Source organism: Xylocopa sonorina, chromosome 7 (genome assembly GCF_050948175.1).
Source record: "Xylocopa sonorina isolate GNS202 chromosome 7, iyXylSono1_principal, whole genome shotgun sequence".
Taxonomy (NCBI): domain Eukaryota; kingdom Metazoa; phylum Arthropoda; class Insecta; order Hymenoptera; family Apidae; genus Xylocopa; species Xylocopa sonorina.
In genome coordinates this window covers 6,603,221-6,623,235 of record NC_135199.1, presented here as the reverse complement: position 1 = coordinate 6,623,235, position 20,015 = coordinate 6,603,221, and the positions used below count along the sequence as shown (strand labels likewise).

Here is a 20,015-nt window from a genome sequence, read left to right as displayed (position 1 = left end):
TATTAATTTACGACATCCGGATCGACCGTGGAGAGAAAATGTTCGAGACAGTCGTTAATATTAGGATTAACCAACAGAAATGGCAAATTACAAACGATATCGATACTTTTATCGATCGAATCTAGAAATTGCCCAATCGTTGCAAACCATTGATTTCTCTCCAGCAGTTACCAAAGCAGGCAAGGGATACAAGATAATTCGATGGTTGCAAGATCTCGTTTCCTTGCAGGAAAGTAGATCGAACTTAACGATATCGGAAACACTTTCGTTTACAGTTGTATAACCTTCCGGTGTGCAGCAACGTGCTTTCGTACCCGTCTATCGCGGGGAAATAAAATTAACTTGCTTTTCTACATGTTACGAGGCGTAGGTGGGCCCTAACTGTGTGCGTGCACCTACATAAGTGTACTTGTGCGTGTATCATAACGGTGGGATAGGTGTATACACGCGTAGTGGGCGTTAATAGAGGCAGCGTGTGTTTCACTGTTGGAAATAGGCGATATCGTTTCTTCGACTCGTAACGCATTCTAAATAAAAAAATCACCCTTTAACCGCAGAAGAAGAAACAACGAAGTTATATTAATCTCTTCGACGATATGTTCGTAATCAACTAGAGTATGCTTAATTAGAACAGTAAACTTGGACGTTTTTAACGTTCAATTCACTCGTTCGATGTTAAAAGGATCTCTAAATTCCTCTAAGTCCTAAAATCTAATATATGAAAACCCTCGAACAGCGATGTCGTTAAAGAAAAGAATAAAAAAAATAACCGCGGCTCTAGATCTTCGTCTTTTCTACCGGGAACGAATTAGAATCTAGACGCGCGACCGAGTTCATCGCGCGGGATCGATAGAAGCTCGGCCAATTCGATTCGAGATCGTAACGAAATCAAAGGTCCGGGTAGGGGATGCAGAAGTGGTTTGCTGCGTGTGTATCGATTGGGGACGCGGTTCGCCCACGAGACTAGCCTACATTCTAGCCCCTTGCTTCACCCTTCTCGGCCAGCTTGTTTTCCCCCGTCTCGCCCCCTCCAAACGACTTCTTCACCCGCCAAACCCCTCGCTCGCAACCCCCTCTAGCCGGCTAGCTAGCTAGCTCTCGTCCCAACCTCGAGTCCTCATTCAACATTCCCTCCTCTCGGCATTCCGCTTCCCCAACATCCCCTTTCTGGGTACCCTTTCAATTGCTACTCGGGCACGGATGAACGAAAGAGGGGTAAGGTAGACGTTCCACAGGGGTTGATGGTGGGACGACGGAGCGGCGGCGGGAAAAAGGGGGGCCACGGTCGAAATCAAAGAATCGGACCAGCCCAGGGAGATACGAATAGAATAACTGAAAAGTGGTATAGCTCTTCCCTCGAGTCGCCGTCAGACTGAATGAAGGCGGTCGAAATACGAATTGGGACGAGTTGGGTCGATAATCTCGATCGATTTTACGTCGTGCAAAGTTAAGCGTCCGATATGTGATATAGAACACACATTTTATGATGTATTCTCTTTTGTTTTCTTGATAGAACTCTTTAAGTCTGGTACGAATCCTTCAATTACTTGATTGTAAACTTTTTATGCAATATTGTTTGCAAGCTACTATTTGTCGAGGGGATGTAGCTGCTATTTGAAAAGTCGCTCGTTTTCACTGTTCCAGATGTACTAAGAAACTGACGACTCTCATTACTACTCTTCGTATGAGAAGCTTGATGTAACGGCATCCAAATCGAAGAGTTACTCTCCATCCGCTCCACATTCCGCTGGTCAACGTCGATTGACTATTTTCCATTTCGCTTTTCATCTCTCTGCCGCCCTTCGCGTTGCATTAGTATAATGCACCGTTAAAAGGACTCGTTTCCGTCGGGGAAGACAAAAAAGGCGTCTTCGCCGAGGGGCGGGACATCTTCGCCCTTGTCGAGAGACGGAAAGAGGGACCAGACTCGTGTTCTCGCGCGTGCAAAAATGTCCTCCGTGGGAGCGCGGATCGAAACGAAGATCGTTCTCCTTAGAGAAGTAACTTTAATTAGAAATTCATCGTGATCGCATTTCGCGGACCGCAGCCCAATAGCGATTGAACGATGTCAAAGACAAGGGGGGGAGGGGAGGGGAGGGGGACTAAAAGGATTTATTTTAAAAGCTGCCCGCGTTGATCGATCCGCCCTTGCCTTTCCGCCCGGCCGATTCCACTGAACGCCTTCGAAAAACCGAATTACCCTAACGACTGTAAAATAGGTCGAGCACGCAGCCAGGCCCGATGGATCACCACGCGAGATTGAACCGTCCCTGAACTATCCGAAAATATAATGCGCCGTGGAAGCTGGTTACCCGTGAAGCTGAAAGAAACACGAGCAAGAGACACACCGACGAACCCGACGGGCGACGAGTCCTTTACGATAAAGAGGAACGATGCGTGACAACCGGAAGGGGGTGGTCGGGCGAAGGGGGTGGATAAAGTATGCACAGGTAGTGTAACCGGCCAACGGTAGCCAGGGGGTTTCTACGTGTACCCGCGCGCCGCTGGTGTACGTGTGCAACGATAGGAGAAGAAAGACCGACACCCATCGGCGGCCACAACGGTCTGTGTACGCTCGTTCCTGTACGAGGGATGAAGCGGGGCTCGGTTGCACCGTGCGAGAGGGGAAGGTGGGTCGCCTCGTATCCGTGTCACGAATGCGCGCGTCTGCACTCCACCTAGCCACCCTCCACGGCCACCGAAAGAGGTGAATGCAGTTGGCCGTCATTTTGCAACCCGTTCAGACGCCATTCAGATGCGTCCGATGCAAGTGGCCGGCGTCGCGCGACTTTCATCCACCTCGTCGCACGGGCTCGTTCCTCGCTTCGACTTGACCGCGTCGTCCACGTAGACGGGTTAGAATCGCGGCGTTCCGATCCGGTGGGAAAGGGGTTGAGGACTGATAAATCGAAAAGATAGATAGGGTTTCGAAGAGAGTGAGAAAGGGAGAGGGGAAGAGACGGATAGAGAGAGGGAGAGACAGGTTGTAGATACGGGGGCGAGAAATTATCTCACGCGGCGTACACGCGTGCGGCTGATGGTCAACTCGTAACGCTGCCACGCCGAGGGGTGAATCGACGCCGAGATCTCGACTGGCCCCGGTGTGTACCTCTGAATGGACCGTCACGGTGGTGTTTGCCGTTCATTACGCTTGAAACGCGACAAACGTGGAACGATGAATTTTTCAAGGATCACGCTCAGTGAAAGGGGACACGGAACGGGTAACACGGTGTTGGTCGAGGAACAAACTGACGAGTGTTTTATGTGTACTTAAAGGTGAACGGGCGTTACCCAAGGATTTCGATTCCAAGTGGTAAGTACATTCATGAGCGAAGCAACGATTCCACTCTGTACAGATACATCTCGTAAAATTTGTTTTCATTAGAAACTCATTACTTGGAAATTGCTTACTGTGAATTGCACCCTTATCGTAAACCAATAAGGCGAGGATAATTAGGGGTAGACTCGACGACCAATTTTTCGTCGCAACTTTCCCGGCGTCCCTGACAAAATCGCGATTCGATTGGCGGATAAGAAATTCACCGTTCGTTAGCAAAGTTTGGCTCTCTGTGGGGGTTTTAATTAAAAGAATGAGACGCACGGTCACGTAGATTTCCTATGAGTCACTCTCTGTCATGAGACAACCCACCGCCGGGAAATCGATTCGGCATAGTCTAATCTACTTTACCGGAGACGAGTCGTATCATTTTTCGTTGAGGACGCAATCACGCGATGCTCGTAAAATATTAATACCCCAAACGGGTATCAAATCAGGTTACATCGCCACTTTGCGATTTTCCTATCGCCCTTCACCCCTCGTAAGGCGTTCGACGTTCGTTCGAGCATTCCGCGCGAGTTTCGCAAGGCATCGACACGATTTTTCGCAAGATTTCAGGTACGATGCGAGAAAGAGGAAGTCGATGATCAAGAACGGAAGTCGAAGAGCGAACGTCGTCGCGCGTGCTCGACGAGCAAGGATTGAGAAAATTGCTGTAGGATTATCCCCTTTTCTTTCGGTTTCCAACAGGTCGGGACAGCCACTTTTCTGGACAAAGAAGCCTCGACTGGCCGGGTAGAACACCCCAGAAAGATACATCAAGGTACTGCTTTTAGAGTGGTTATGTTTATTACTCTTGGAAACCGTTTCCACGTTGCACGATTTTCTTTCCCACCCACGCGTTCAAGAATAATCCCACCCCCGCGAACTTTCGTAATTTTTCCTCGTTTTTCTATCCCCGATCGTTAAACCTCGTCCACGATTCCCCGTTTACGTTTTATCCAAGGAAGTTCGAAATTTTCTAACAACTTAAGCGCGTTTACTCGACCACGTTCTCTATGTCGATGAAATATTACGATGTTGCGCGCGACAATACGATTATTGAACATTTTTAAGGCAATCGAGCGTGTGTACCGCGGGATGATCAACGGAACCTTCGACAGGCGATTTTGAAAAGTGCTTTTATCAGCGTTCACAGCGAGGACCGTGCGCGGGCAATGACTCGCGGTGAATAACGAAGGCTTTATAGTAAATGTTAAACGAGATTTCATTGAGCACACGCCCGGCACTGTGAGTGCCTCCATCCAGCCATGCGGATGGCAAAATCCTTTGACTAACAGCTTATCGTGCCTCGTTGCATCACGCTAATTATAGGGTGGTTCGAGATTTTTCGCGTGCAAGGAAACATCAATGCATCGCGTTGTATAATTTATAATTGTAGTTTAACCGTACGATCTGCGCGGTTCTCCTTGATTGATGATGTAACTCGAGAACGAACGATTCTATGTAATAAAAAAATTTACGTTCGAGACTTATTGATATCCTTTGTCAATTTATAAAAAATTCATAAATATGATCAAATAGTAAAAGGTCTAAATAATACTTGGTTCTGTCGAATCTCAAGCTTTCTAGTATCACGTAGTCGTACTACTTCGACAGGAAAATATTCTTATAAAAAAAAGAACCCTTGATACCCATTGTCAATTTATAAATTCCATCAGGCAAAGATATAACTGATTGTATACTGAATTTTTTACGTGAAATTATAGTTACTAATAAAATAGTAAAAAGTCTAAATAATACTTCGCTCTGTCGGATCTCAAGCTTTCTGCTTTTGCGTAGTCGTACTCCTTCCGTAGGATTCTCGTAGAAAAAGAACCCTCTGAATGGCATTTCGATACCACCCACGCGTTCCTCGCCGAATCGACGGCGAGTAATTTTACGCAAGTGCGTGTCTGGCTGCGTGCGCCCTACGAAAGCTCCCTCCTAAGGGTGAATGGAGTCTCTAATTTAGTCGGTGCCGCGACCGCCCTACGTTTCGTACAGATCCACGCTCGCGTGCATTCGTTAAATTTCGTCTCCGCCAATAACTTTCCCTCCAACTGGTTCGATCTGTCCTCCGTCCATTTTCTCTTCCCGTGATTCGCATCAATCTCTTCCAATTCCCCTCGTCTCGCACTCCCTTCGTCGCGATTCCACCGTCTGCCTAAATAATTAGTGACGTGCGAGACGAACGCTAAACATTTAAAATAATTCGATCCTTCAGAGATTGTTAAAAAAAAAGGTTTGAAAAAGGTGCCGTCGAATGTTAAAAGTCGTTCGCGCGATCGATAAGCGTTGTGAAATAAACGTCGAATGATTCGAGTGTTATTCGAAATAAGTTAAGCATAGTTTCCATTACGTGCGGAAAGTAGTTTTATGCGGGTAATCGTACCACGGAATATGCCTGTTTACCAGTGCAGCGAGGATTGCTCGTGGTCGGCCGTGACCAGAGTTCGAGTCAATTAATTCACGAATACGTCGTGTACACACGGCGGAGGTTCGAAGATTCGGTTCTGCTAGGCTGGTTATTGATTTTTCAGCCGGCAGTGGTGTTGCAACAATGACAGTCGGTTAGCATTGTCGAGTGACAAGCGTCGCTAGCCAGCTTCAGAGAAACAGGAGTTCGTTGAACGTCGGCTTCAGAGAACACAGTGCAACTACTGTGCTACATGAGTAATCGCTGTAGCACGTAGCCGATCGGTTTAATTGGATAGAAAATTTCATCTGAATCCAGTTAAAGATCATAATATTCAATTGCTGATCGGCAAACGGATCGAAGAGGCGCGCGAGAATTCACGAAAACTTGTACGAAATTCAGAAAACAAACGTTTCGAACGACGATGTGGAAAAGTTTCAGCAAGCGGAAGAATTGTTTGATTTTCTTTTTCTTCTCTATTTTTTTCATAGCGTAATCTTCCTTTCGCAAGACGAGAAGACAGAAGCATAAACAGAACAGGAGAACCGATTCGACACAGCGAATATTGGATGTCGGGCGTATGGCAGGGATGAATGGGCAACATCCGGTTTTCTGAATCACCGAGATATTCTTGAGAAATGCGTAAGATCAACGCCTAGACGCCCGCCCGATCCAATATTGTCTTGACCGATGAACAATTGATAAAATCGAGCTAATCAAGCATCGCGTGCGCCTTGTGTCTCTACCTGACACAATCAAGGCTGTTCTCCATTATGCGCCCGTCACGAGATAAACGGAGATCGTCTCATTGTTGATTATGCATCGATCGATCGGAGCCGCGCGTTTCAAACGGATCGAGGAAGAGGACGCGCGTCGGAGGAATTGTCTCACGATTGGCAAACGGAAAAGCGTAGGGCTTGACGCAAACATGAGGCAGTGTTTCGACGGCGTATTAGTACACGGTAATTCGAGCCTGCTCTAGACGCGATACTAACGATCCCCCTTTTTTTTTCCTCCCTTTCCTTTCTTTTCTCCATGAGAAACTTTTATTTCATAGCGCGTGGCTATAGAGTGATTCATCCCCAGATGCGTCAGCGCAACGGAAAACTGTTTCTTTTAATAATGTTAACCACCGCAATGGTTATCCCTGACCCATAAAACGCTCTTACAAAGGTACACGTGTTTCTCGCACTACGATTAACTCATCAGTCGAATTTCGTTAATGACGAATCCAACATAAACAGTACAATTCTCGACGATCCAGTTTCCCTCTTCTATTCTCCATTCTTCGGGACAAACTATTCGAGCGATTCGCGGTGAGAAAAGATTGAGTTCGTGGCATCGTTGAAAGAAGTCCCCCTGTTATAGCGTAACGGAAAAAAGACGGTGCTACCGGAAGTGAACAGGACACCGTCCGCGTAAAAACGCGGCGTTGGATCGGACGAGTCGGAGCGAAGCGTGTTCGTCGTGTATATTCTGGACGGGGAACAGAACGCTTCTCTCTCTCTCTCTCTTTCTCTGCTGGGCTCAATGAGCAAACGTAAAACTTGATTCCGAATGCACTTTACTATCATTAGTTGCACGTGCTTCGCTTTCATTCACCTTGAGTCCCTCCCGCCAAAATCCCGGCGCTGGTGGCAAACTGTCTACGGGATTGGACGCCGGTTGCGTGCCGCGCGGCGTTCATTGGTCGGTATTTCCTCCCGTATGTAACCGGCTACAAGGCCGAAGGGGACCGAAGCCCAGGTCAGGGTACACGAACAGCGTCTTCGGCAGTTCGAACGAGAGGCTTGCGCAGTCGAGACCGCCTGGTCTCTCTCCTAACCGACATCATCATGGCTGTTTACACGTACACGCAGCCGCTACATTCAAATCGCGACACGTACATTATTTTCAATCGCACGATCCTCGCGTTTCTCGTCTACCTGTTCCTGACGAAAGGTATCTATCGAATACGATCGTTTCTGGGTTTCTCCTTCGCTCGTTCAGACGTATCTCGCGGTCCCTTCCGGTGCGCGCACGAGTGTCCGCGCTGTTTTGTACACACCGGTGTCAGAAAACAGGATGTAGTTTTCGTGTTTGTGTGTAAATAGGAAGCGCACGCATACGTGCACGATTGTGTCGGTGACTGGAACGACGTCTATTCATCCCACTTGTCACATGCGGCTCTCTCATTGGTGTACACTACATCTGCTCGTCGGCTTATCACCCTTCCCCGCTTCAGAATTTCCTTGTGCGCTGCTCCGTTCATAAAATTAACGCGATGTTTACTTCCTGCGTAACGGCACGGAAGTCGGAAGGAACTTCCGAGAAGCATCTCGCCGGACGTGGAAAAGTTCGGGTCGCCGTTAAGTGGAATGTGCCGTTGCCTGTCAGGCTATACGTGTACACGGGAAAGCGTTTGGTATTACGTTAACGGATGAAAATCATTGAACGGTTTGTCGGTGTATGGGTTCGATCAAATGCGTGTGCTTCCACGTGTAACGTAACATTGTAACGTAACAAATATCTTAGAGATAATCGGACGCTGTTTTCGAGATAAGCGAAATTTAATTGTTTATTGTGAGTGTACGGAGAATTGACGTTAAAGCACGTTATTACCGGGGTATCTGATGAAATGCTTTTACGATAAATTGATTAGATTACTTTTCAAACTGTTAACATCGACGATAAATTAAAGAGAAATTTGATTTCTTTTTTGTTGCAGGAGGTACAAGTACCCCTCTGACTAACCACTATGTAAATGATGCAAATTATTATGACATTTCACGCAATGATGATAATTCAGGCCCCTTGGAGAAGTTTTACTTAATTACAGAACAAAGGTGGCACACAGACACTGTGCTGCCTATTCCTTTTTTGCCATCTACCGAGGGAATGTCTGCTCGATCTCATCACAGGTATATCATTGAAAAAACATTTATATTTAATAGCTGCTTGTTAATTTCTGGAAGAATATCAATGACTCATGTGACAATGAATTTGATATCAATTGAAGATATCAACTTCTCATACACAGGATCCCACAGTCCATAACGGGACTGGATGATGCTGGAATGGATTTGCAAGCAGCTCAACTTAGTACCCGTACAGGACAGGAGGTACGCTCCACTGCAACCTTATCATGGCTAGACTGGCAATTGTTCCTGTTCGTAGCACTTTGCGCCATCGGTGGCGCCATTCTCTTTACATTCCTGGTAAGATTTTAGTCAAATTTCGTATCTATGTCATTACACAATTATGTATACCCCGACAGAATATTTACAACAGCGTGCTATGTTTAGATTTTGTTATGGCTGCGGAGACAAATGTCGCGTGAAAAGGATACCGAAGATGGTGACAGGAGAGGTTTGGTAGAAGAAGGTGCTGTAGGCCCCATAGAAAAGGCTATCAAACCTGCAAAATCATCGATTGAATGGATTCATCAACCTACAGCAAAACCGACCGCTCAACCTGTTCAATCTGTCAGAGCAGTTATTCAAACTACTGGTTTACCAGAGGTATAATTACTTGAACTGTTAGAGATAATGTAATTAAATGTTAAATAAGAATTTCCAAAGGATTGTGATAAACTTCTCTGCCTTTAGGTAATGTCAGTAGCCACACCAGAACGCAGACCGGAACCAATACGTATAAAAACTAAAGGATTATTAGAACGACGTGGATCGAGCGCAAGTTTGACTATAGAATTAGCACCACCACCGGAAAGTCCACCGCACGTCGTAACACCCACTCGCGAATGTACCGCGGAAGAATTTTTGCTAAGCGCTGGAAATGTTTTATCGAGAGCTCAGTTAAGAAAAGCAGTCAGCGATCCAGTGTCATTGCATAAGGAATTTTGGGAAGTTCCACTGAACTTGCCTGAGAAATTAGACATCTGTGGATCTGGTGTGAAAAATAGATACTGTTCCGTACTACCGAACCCGCAGTCAAGAGTGATTTTACCAGGTGCTTCTGATGATCCTCTTTCCAGTTATATCAACGCTAACTACATACGGGTACGTTTAAGATAGAATTAAACTGTTATAATAGATGACGAGCAGATGTATTATTTACTATTTGCGCCTTAACAGGGTTACGATGGAGAAGATGCTCGCTATATTGCAACGCAGGGACCATTAGCCCACACGGTGGGCGATTTTTGGAAAATGGTCTGGGCAGAAAAGTCTCCTGCAGTGGTTATGATGACTAAACTACACGAAGCGGCGAAAACAAAATGCGAAGCATATTTCCCGCTGGATAAAAATAGTCGCATACAAGCTGGACCTTTTACTATTGTTGTTAACTCTATCATTTCAAGAGAAGGCTATACGATCAGAGATTTGGAGCTTAGACACGAAGGAGAGAGAAGACACGTGCAGCACTATTGGTAATTAAGTTATAGCTCTTATTTCACGTGTTTACTTAGTATCAACAAACCATTAAACGCGTGGCTAACCAATGATTATAGGTATGACTCATGGCCGGACCATGCCGTACCTCAAGCTGTGGATACACTGGTTAGTTTGGCTGCAGAGGTAAATTCTTTACCAGGACCGGTCATTGTCCACTGCAGTGCAGGAATTGGGCGGACTGGTTGTTTTATAGCTTTAGCTACGGGTATGACCCAGCTATTGCGAGATGGGAATGTAGACGTTTTGGGCATTTTATGCCAAATGAGGTACGAAATACGTTCTAAATCAAGTTTAAAAAATATGTTGAGTTTAAATGGTAAAGTGTTTAAGAATTAATTTTGTCTTTAGATACGACAGAGGAGGTATGGTTCAAACGGCAGAACAATACGAATTCGTTCACCGTGCACTTTGCCTATATGAACAAACGCTCGACGGTGGTAGATCGTCGAGTTCAGGAGATTGAAGCTTTAGATGAGGTGATCGTGGGAATTGATAAAAGAGTTTATTAAAAGATAAATTTCGTCTCAGACGATGAAAAGGTTTTCGAAACGACTGTAGAATTTTGTCTGCAACGTATTACTTCGTCCAGGTGAACAATATGTGTACCGCGAAGGAAATCCTACGAGGTGAATCTCAATTTCGATTCGTGTACGGCGAGTCTCTCGCCTGATCTTATTCTATTCAAGATGAGTCACGTCTCACTAAATAAGCTGCCATTTCTATACTGCCATGATGAATTGTTGACAATTAATATCAGTCACAAAGCTCAAGACGAAGGTAAAAACGGTTTATTGACGCATGTTCTAAGGAGTACGCAATTCTTAAACGGAATTAAAACTGTTTTTGACAAATGGAAGAGGAAAATATTTCAATTCGACTTAACGAGTTATCAGGGTTTGTCAGAATATCGATTCAGATTTTTATGCATTCTCTGTGTGGTTAAAAATTAGATTTGTCATTTATAAACATTTGCATCTATGGTATTCTCAGACTCATGTACTTTCTACAATACGAACGATTCTTTCTTAGCTTTTCTAGTGCAGTGAAATCATTGTGAAATGAAAAAGAAATGCAACGGTTAAAACAATTATTTTGAAACGATAAAATCGTAAACTACAGAAAGGCAAATGATTACAAAATTGGGACCCAGATTGATTAAAATATTTTTATCCTATTTGTGTAGTTCCTAGTTAATTTTACAGTTACACGTACACAATTATTTCCATGACCTTTAATTAATTTATCAACAAAGACTGAATGCAGGTAGTACAATACTTTTATTATATAAGTTTATAATTCTAACTATAGAGAAATAATATGCTTCTGTAATATAAAGCAAAATTCATGACATAAATTATATGTAAGGTTGTAAGAAATGTAGACTTTCACTTGACAAAAAAGGAAAAAAAATAGAAAAAAAAGAAAGAAGAAAAAGAATAACAAATTGTAGGATTTATTGATCTGAATTGCAAAGCAAAGTTTATCGAGATTTCCGATATAGTAAAACAAGTTGTATAGAATTTTCTTCGAGTATTACGTACAAAATTGTAATTATTTATTCTGTTTACTACTTCGAGTATGTGTGTGAATTAACATTTAAAATTATGAAATTCCAAATACAATCTTGTGAAATAGTGATTGATAAAGGTCACGGCTTTTTTCCTCGATGACGATCGGTTTACTTGTTTATAAATTAGTATGTAGCTGACAATAAGTGTGAGTTTACGAGCTTATAGGGATAAAATTGGATATGAGTTTGTTAACAAGAATGGCAATAGTTTGAACAGCAATGTCTCTCAGTGTAGAACTTTTACGGCTCGATTTTGACGTTGTAACAATACCAAAGTTGTTATTAGTATTTAACAATATCGCATACCATAACGAGATATATTGCAAACTTTGTAATATTTATGATAATTAATGACCGTTGCGCGGTACTTTGAGTCTCGTCTTTTTTTTTTTTTACTACTGATTCTGATCAAAGTCCAGTTTGTGTGTGAACTATTTCCATAGGTTATGCGTTTCGAATTTAAATTATCGTGAACAGCCTTGGCAATTGTCTGTATGAATGGTGCCGTAGCAAATTCAGATGTTGTTTCAAAACCATAATCAGTCTATTCATCGAACGTGTTGTGAACATCTACCATTCGAATTATCGATATAAACGCCTCTGAACCTTTCTGTCTTGCAAGTGGACGCGGTGTGAACGTGGACTTTTGAGCGAAAGATTGTGATATGTATACATACATTAATTAGAGCATATTATATACATATATTTGTACATACGTTGTACAGAGAGCAAAAATATATTTAAGAGACTATGTATTTGTGTAAGCAGATCAAGAGTAAATTATTTATGAATATAAAGCCTTGGGCAAGTTTAATGTAAACGTATTAATAACGTAACAGTAACAATAATAACAATTTAGAAGCCCTTTGGTGTTCAATTGTACTTATGTGACGTAATAAATGTTTATAGTACCCATGCACTGTTTATATGTACTTTTCTAGCAAATGGAGTACTATCGCGGTTATGTTTACCGATTTTATTTTCTAATCGAATAATTATTTCTAGCTTTACGATGATTTTATAATATGATTTGTACAAATGTTAAGTTATTTTCTGTTTGTTAAAAATTCCGCTTTCTTTACCAGCTATATATTTATTTATTGCCACGAATAAAGGCTCGTTCGATACAAGTCATGGATTCTACTTGGACCGCGCCATTTTGATTATGAGTTTGAAACACGAATTCCCGTGTAAAATGTTATCAAACGTTTGCATTACGTGCTATGAAAACAATCTAATCGTAGTGTACATCTACTGCAAAGGATTGTATTTATCTCCCCCCACATATCACCTGTCTAACATTTCTTAGATTCTAAGATGCAAAGTGTGTACACAGAAAATGCGTTACGATCGTTCTATAGATTTAATGCTGTAAGGTATAACGATGATTATTTACCAAGAATAAAAGTCTATTTTTCTAGATAACGACAATTTGTTCTTCATTCCATTAATATTAGACCGTATTCTGTCTCATTAATTAAATACGTCTACATATATATACCGTTAAAAGTGCTAACAAGAGACAGTAGCAAGACATATATACATCGTATACCTTTAAATTCAATCTTTCACGCATCATATGTTGCACATACAAAACTATCAACTACAAACATACCTTTCTTTATTGCAGACGCTTGAGCTGGACGCGAAGAAATCCTTTCGTTCCATAAAGAACACCAGTGTCGTTCCCAAGCAAGCATCTCGATGCCCAGCAGATCCACAGATTTCGTTTTACCGCGCGAGATGCAGTTCAGTGCCGCCATCTTGTGTCGCCAACCTCTTCGACGATACTCGAAGCTTCTTTCGCGGATTAAAACCACATAACCCGTCGTTTCGTCTCGACGAGTACGCTCAATTAACTCCACCTTGGACAAACTTGATAATCTCGCGACGTACGATCGAATCGAGACGGTTTCACCACGAAAACGACGCGCATTTCGACGAGCGACAGCCGCCGCGCGGTTCTTTCAAACGCCGCCGTAGAGGAGACTGAAGGGCGTCACGTGACCAGCTCGCTCTCGGCGCGACATGCACGGGGCGCGTTTGCATGTATTACGTCTCGTGCGCGTGTGGTGTCGGCACGGAACTCAAGTTTAGTCCGCGCCTCGGGATTCGACACGGCTCCTGGGTGTACGAGTCCGGCAGTGAAATAAAACGCACGGTGAAATCGTTTCGTCGATCGTGCAACCGGGGACAAAATAAACGGCGAACACGCGAAACGGTTCGAAGTGGTCCGCTGGTCCCACCACGTATCGTGCGCGACGGATAAATTTCGTTCTCCTGCGCGGTGCTCCCGTTGTCGTGTTTCGCTAATGCCGATTCTCGATCGCTGGTAGATCGTGTCGCTGCCTCTACCAGGGGGCTTTTTTTTTTAACACGGTGGAACACAGTGACCGCGCGGAATGCGTTAACGTTTTCGCGAACTGCTCGCCGGAATTTCGTGGTGGAGTGCACGGATAAATAGGGACAGACGGTGCATCGTGCGACCAGGAGCAATAAAGACAGAGAGACAGAGACAGAGGGAGAGTGTAAGAGAGAGACGAAAAACGGAAGAGAGTTACATTAAACGTCGCGTACTATGTGGGACGTCGCGTCGAGTGACATCGTAGCCTGGAGACAAAATGGGGCCCGTTGATCGGGCCCGGAAGATCTCAGGGGTCCGATATTATCAACGGAGGTATGGATGTCATCGGGGACGGGGACGAGCAAACCCTCCAGGCGATTCTCGGTGAGTACCATCGCCAGCCGTTCTGTTATACCCGTTCCGTGGCTGCAATACGTTTCGTCGGGACCGTTCACCGCCAGCAGAGCTGTTCGCGGCGATTGACAAGCGTGACAGCGACGGGAATGTCGCGGTTCCGTCGCGCCTCGCTGTATACCTCGCGCGTACTTACTAATGCGTTCGGTTGCTTCGCGTTCCCGTACATTGACCTTAAACAGCGCACCGGACACGGTTGATCGTGCGTTTTCGTATTTCGTTTCTCCTTGCTCTCGAACAGATGACACGGGATAAACATCGTTGGTCCTGCGTGTCGCGTTGACACACACCACGCGCGACCGTCTCCGTTTTCCTTCTCCCGAGGTCAGCGAGTGTGGCGATTTTGTCACGACGCGGTCGAAGGGTTTCGAAAATGTCAAGGAATTTTCCGTTCCCTGATTTTTCACAGAGTTTCGTGTTTATGTAAACAACCTTTCGATTGGACGACAATGGGTGAGCGGGGACGGGACTGTTTTTCTCGCGAGTCAAGTTTCTAAAATGTTCTGGAAAACGAGCAGGATGGATATATTAAGCGCGATACTAGAAAGTAAATATGTCGCGTTATAGAGTTCGTAGCACGATTATAACGGGACGGATGAATTATTCAGGCATCGCTGTCGCACGGGATCACTCGCAGATCCTTTCTGAATCGTTTAGATTCAAAGTATTCTGTTTGCAAAATTCTTAGCTCGCTCTGATTGATCTGCAAAGGAGAGTCGTGCGGCTACGTGGATACATTTACCCTACTTTTGCCTTGACTGTGCACCTCCCCTCCATACTCGCGGAAAAACCACCTTCGCATACCTGTTACACGTTTAGTTCAATGCATCGTGCTGCATCATTTCTTGCCATTTACTCCTCTATAAATACGCGGACGGTGTCTCTATGCACAACGGCGACCAGCGCGGAGCTTAGAGCAGCCATTAATTCGCCATTTTGTTAATTTGACTTCGCTCATCCGTACCAAGAATTCCTCGAGTTCGGGGAAACGTAAATTAAAATCTAATAGCCGCTCTATACGTTCCAACTATTTCTAATCGAATTCAACAAGTTTCTTTTTCGATATTGCAGCAACCATTAATTAAAATTCTGTCTGCGTTTCGTGCGAAGCAGGGTTACTTTTTGGATACTGGAGAAATCCAGACCTCGACACGGTCGATTTAATTAATACCACGGTACTTTCGAGTCGAACAGCGATAAGAAGTAATGCGATGTTACGATACCAGAGGTTTGACGCGTGCAATAGATAATTTACGTAAAACGATCTGCCCAGGTCCGAGTAAACATTGAATCACCGTCGAAACTGCTCGATTGCTACAGAGCTTGACAGTCTTTTTAACGGATCGCAGGTGAACCCAGCGCGGGTCACGGATATTCGAAAAGTATTCGATATCTTTATACTCTACAGTTTTTTTTACGAATAAACGTGCTCGTGGTTGGTCCCTCGAGTGCCGGGTGCATTCACCTGCAACGAGTGCACCGTAGCATTCTTTATCTGGGTCGGAGGTTGCAGCGTAATGCCAGCTTCTCTTCGTTTAACTTGATCTTTCCGAGCACGCTCTCCTGCGAGCGGTACACAAGCGGATAACTCGTTTATCCGATTACATTGAATTATTCGTTCGTAGACAAATATGATTAGACACGTCGAGCGTCGTTGATAGCGGCAACCGGTAGATTTCACCTCGCTCGTAGCTACTTACGTTGTTTCGAGTCATTAAGGATAGTAAATCTAGGATTAAAATTGCTTAGTTTCAAAACAATGTTTTCTTTTTTAAAGAGGAAAAAGAGATTGGATAATAGTTTCGTCGAATTGTCGTTTGAGAGAAACGAGAAGATAATACCGTGTCCATTGAAGTATTTTTTCTATCGATCGTCGCTGGTTGTCTGCGGATCGTCAAGATCCGCTGGACGGATCGAGCTCTCTCGGATATTACCGCAATTCGTCGGTCTTTGCCAACAATTCCAGTATTCTCTATGCTCGCCGCGGCAGGGCAGACAGTGAAAGTCGCGCGGTGAACGTGCTTTTCCGTTTATTTGAAATTAACGGCTCGATACTTGGCCGTAACCCGCGCGCCAATACGCTACGCGCGCGCCACGAACGCGCTTTACGTTCACTTTTTGATCATCCGCCCGCCATTAAACGGTCCATTCTGACCACCGTGGGACCGGGGCCCCGCGACTAATTCGCGTTCCACGCTCCTAGACGGCGATTCTCGGCCGACTTTCCCGTACGCGTGCGTCGTTCCCTCGCCGCGGTTTCCGCAAGTTCAACCGAGGCCAACGAATGCCGATTCCCGTAGCGAATCGAGCGTCGTTTCGTGTCACGGTGATAACCGTGAAAGCAGTCGGCTAACGAAATTAGTACGACCGCGTTAAATATAGCAAGCACCGAACTTTCCTCGCCGCTAATTAATTCTCTCCGTGCGGAATTACGCAAGCTTGCACGAGCGCGAATTTCGAGTACAGTTAACAGAGATATTCCGTAGTCAGATTTTAATCCCCGTTTCCGGGTCAATTTCCGCCGATCAAACAGTTTTAACTTTAAACAGAAGTATTTTATCTTTACGACCACGAAATGTACGCTCTCTCGTTTCGATCTGTTACCTTTGATGCATTTATGAAAGTTTTCTCATGAACGATAACAATTCTGATCGATCTTCGATCATCCTCGACTTTTTTTCCCACCGTTTCGTTCGCGCCAAGGTTCGAACAGCGACGCACCGCGGCGCTCCCTCTTGCGTCGACGGTGGTGCGGGTCTGGTCGTTCGTAAAATCAGAAGCGGTTCTCCCGATTCGAACGGTGGTTATCGCCGGTTCACGCGGAACGGCGCAACGACGCAAAACGAACGTTAATGGCGACGTAGTTGTGCGCGCGGATGAACGGCGGGGACGCGAGTGGACGTGGTTGCATGCTCGCACCACGCGTCATTGACTAGAAGGAACACCGGCTGGTCGGACGCGGCCCCGTTCCCGCCTGTTTCAAAACAGACGATTTTTCAAGTTCCACGGAACGCGAAGGGGGTTATGAAACGTTGCTGCCTCTCTTTCCACGCAGCGCTGAATAGGTAATCGGGACCGTTTTGCCTCACAATCAGGTGGAAGCGAAGCGTGCCGCATGGATAGTCACTGGCGTACATATGAATTACGGAGAAAACACGGCTCGCTCCACGTTTAGGTATTTGTTGTGTAATTAGTGGATGCTCCGGCGGAAAAGAAGCCTGTATGCACGGCGACGTTATCTGGGGATCTTTCTTCCGTATTTCTTGGATATTTAGATTAGATCTTTGGGTTACCTTGTACGTCATTACATAGTGGTTTTATGGTTGCCTTTGGGCTGTATTTTATACTCACCGTTTCGTTATTACTTCCTACTATTTTTCATTTAATAAGTGTTATTAATAACGAATGAGTTGCTGGATTTTTAAGCAGATTTCGCTGTTTAATCGCAGTTGGAACGCGTTCCATTTCGAGTGGTCGATGATTAATTAAGAAAGTAAGAAACTGAAAGGAGGATTTTCTAGCTCTACATATCGCGATGATTGATCACGGTCGATTTGACAAAAAATTTCACTGACTTTCAACTCGACGAATTTTTATCCCCCCCCTGCTCCAGCTCCGTCTTCGAGTTGGATTCTTTTTTGCGATTAAAAGAACAACAGGGAACAGAGAATAACAAGGCTAGCTAGACACTCGAGACGCACGGTTGTACAGCGAACGTTTTATCACGAGCTATAACTGTAAACTGGTCGCTAAACGCGAGAGTAAACACCGGTCTCTACCGATTTCGTTTGATGCTCATCGCGGTTCATTGGTCCTCGAAGTCATCGAATTCGTTCGCCACGTTTCAGACGGATCGAGCCTTGTACGTATCGAAGAAAGAGGAGCAAGTAGGAAATCGACGAGAAAATCGGTTTCTCGTATGCAGTTCACGCGCGCGCGTGAAACTATTTGAATATTCCGAATAAATTATGCGCTTGCATCGTGTTCGCGGTTTGTTGAATAATTCGAACGGCCATCCTTCGAGCTCGACGTCCGATGAATTAGTCTATTCAACGGAATCGAATCTGTCTTCCTCGACGTCGCCTGCGTTAATCTCTTCTGCTCTAATAATTAAACTCACGTCGGATATATTTTCTGCCTGTTCGTTTACATGAAACACAGACGACAGAACGAACGCGTGTCCGTCTCGCAAAATGGACGGTGCGAGCCGCGCCAGCAACGATAACTGGAGCTATTTATCGATTAGAGGAATATCCTCCTACATTTCCGTTCTTCCGCGGACGAGCGCATCTGTCGTTCTAGTTTCACCTTCGTCGAATTTGTCTATAAATAGGAACGAATGGTAGGTAAGCCGTACCGGTAGCACTAGTTTATTATACTCCATATAGTAATGGCGGCCATAAATTGCAACAAACGGTGTCGTCACGAGAGGCAATTTACTACTTGCTACTCGCGCCCTTACGTCTCTGCGAGCGCGTCAACTTTCCTCGGTGCTCTTTCTAACATTACCAGCGACCCAACCAGAGGTTTCTTCGAAAAACGATATTTAAATCTACTCGATATACATCTATGCTTTTGCATTAAATATTTTCTCCATTTAATACCTTCTATTTATACCAGAAATTTACGTATTACCCAAACCAATCGATCCCACGTTCCCTCGAACGGCATTAATCACGTACTACTCCTTTCATCTCCTACGCGTTGTAATTCCCCCCTCTCGTATCTTCATCTACGCGTGACCATATATCCACGTAAGTGCCCGTATCATTTTCGCGATTTCATGTCGATCCACCGTTACGCCGGCAATTTTATTTACCTCCACCGTCGGCAGGATCGATCGTCCCGAACGGGGTTTATTTTCGACAACGAACGCACACGCCAGCGACAATAAAACCGCGTTCGATCGCCGGCTGGGCTTATCGGCGATCGGCGGACTTTGAAGGATGAGTTATGGGACCGCGGTCTAGCGACATGGCCGTTCAGGAAAGCAACGCGCAAGCTGGAGGTCGTCCTGCGCCACCCACAAAAGCACACATTGGTCGGGGAAAAGCTCGGTCGGTTCCGCCTTTTCGTCGAAATTGCCGCGGGCATGCGCCCGCGGTTTCGCGTCCTGCGCACCACGCTGCCCCCTTTGGTCACCTTATCGTTATTATCACCGTTATTGTCCCTTTTCCCTCGTCCCTTTCCCTTCGTCTCGAGTTATACACCGATCCCATTCGCCACGCGGCGTCATGCGACCACTGGCATGAACAACTCGCCTCGGACGGGTATAAATAACGATGAAACACGAACGAGCATTTTGTCAGCGATGAAGCGTTCTCGTTCGTAACGGAAGATCGTAGATAGGTGTATATACGGAGCGGTTCCATTGTTCGAGGGGCCTATTTTGATGGCTCCGTGTCGTGGGATGGGGAAAGAGTTCGAACGGACACGGTAGCCATTTTGGTATTGTTTTTAGGTTATGGAGTCCTTTGTTTTTCGCGCATCTTCTCCTTCTGCCCCCGTAGCGTTGCGCGTACACCGGTAATTGCTGTATTATTTGCGATTTAAACGTG

At 45.1% G+C, this 20,015-nt stretch overlaps 2 protein-coding genes across 10 annotated transcripts in view; both read left to right on the top strand.

The window, feature by feature from the left end:
• Positions 1-2,974: 2,974 nt before the first annotated feature.
• Positions 2,975-12,808, top strand: LOC143425137 (tyrosine-protein phosphatase non-receptor type 5). Of its 5 annotated transcripts, none has more exons than XM_076897660.1 (9): positions 2,975-3,313; positions 3,896-4,100; positions 8,443-8,635; positions 8,734-8,932; positions 9,020-9,235; positions 9,323-9,733; positions 9,809-10,104; positions 10,186-10,395; positions 10,478-12,808. In XM_076897660.1, exons 3-9 carry the CDS (start codon positions 8,613-8,615, stop codon positions 10,590-10,592), a joined length of 1,470 nt encoding a protein of 489 aa, XP_076753775.1. In that variant the 5' UTR covers positions 2,975-3,313; positions 3,896-4,100; positions 8,443-8,612; the 3' UTR covers positions 10,593-12,808. The 5 variants fall into 5 exon arrangements, with proteins under 5 accessions (XP_076753775.1, XP_076753774.1, XP_076753778.1 ...); XM_076897659.1 differs by having other exon boundaries at positions 3,889-4,100; XM_076897663.1 differs by lacking the exons at positions 2,975-3,313; positions 3,896-4,100 and adding an exon at positions 7,493-7,676.
• A 1,362-nt stretch (positions 12,809-14,170) lies between these two features.
• Positions 14,171-20,015, top strand: part of LOC143425155 (myelin regulatory factor) — a 45,183-nt gene continuing 39,338 nt past the window's right edge. For all 5 annotated transcript variants that reach the window (XM_076897712.1, XM_076897710.1, XM_076897711.1 and 2 more), the window contains exon 1: positions 14,171-14,427. In XM_076897712.1, the coding sequence (XP_076753827.1) occupies positions 14,379-14,427 (49 nt within the window). In that variant the 5' untranslated portion in view covers positions 14,171-14,378. The remainder of the gene's footprint in view (positions 14,428-20,015) is intronic.

Excerpts from the sequence above, each read along its gene's own strand:
- LOC143425137 (XM_076897663.1), top strand. The coding sequence starts at position 7,571 with ATGGCTGTTTACACGTACACGCAGCCGCTACATTCAAATCGCGACACG. Across the intron at positions 9,236-9,322 it reads AAACTACTGGTTTACCAGAG|GTAATGTCAGTAGCCACACC; the intron begins GTATAATTACTT and ends CTCTGCCTTTAG. Across the intron at positions 9,734-9,808 it reads TCAACGCTAACTACATACGG|GGTTACGATGGAGAAGATGC; the intron begins GTACGTTTAAGA and ends GCGCCTTAACAG.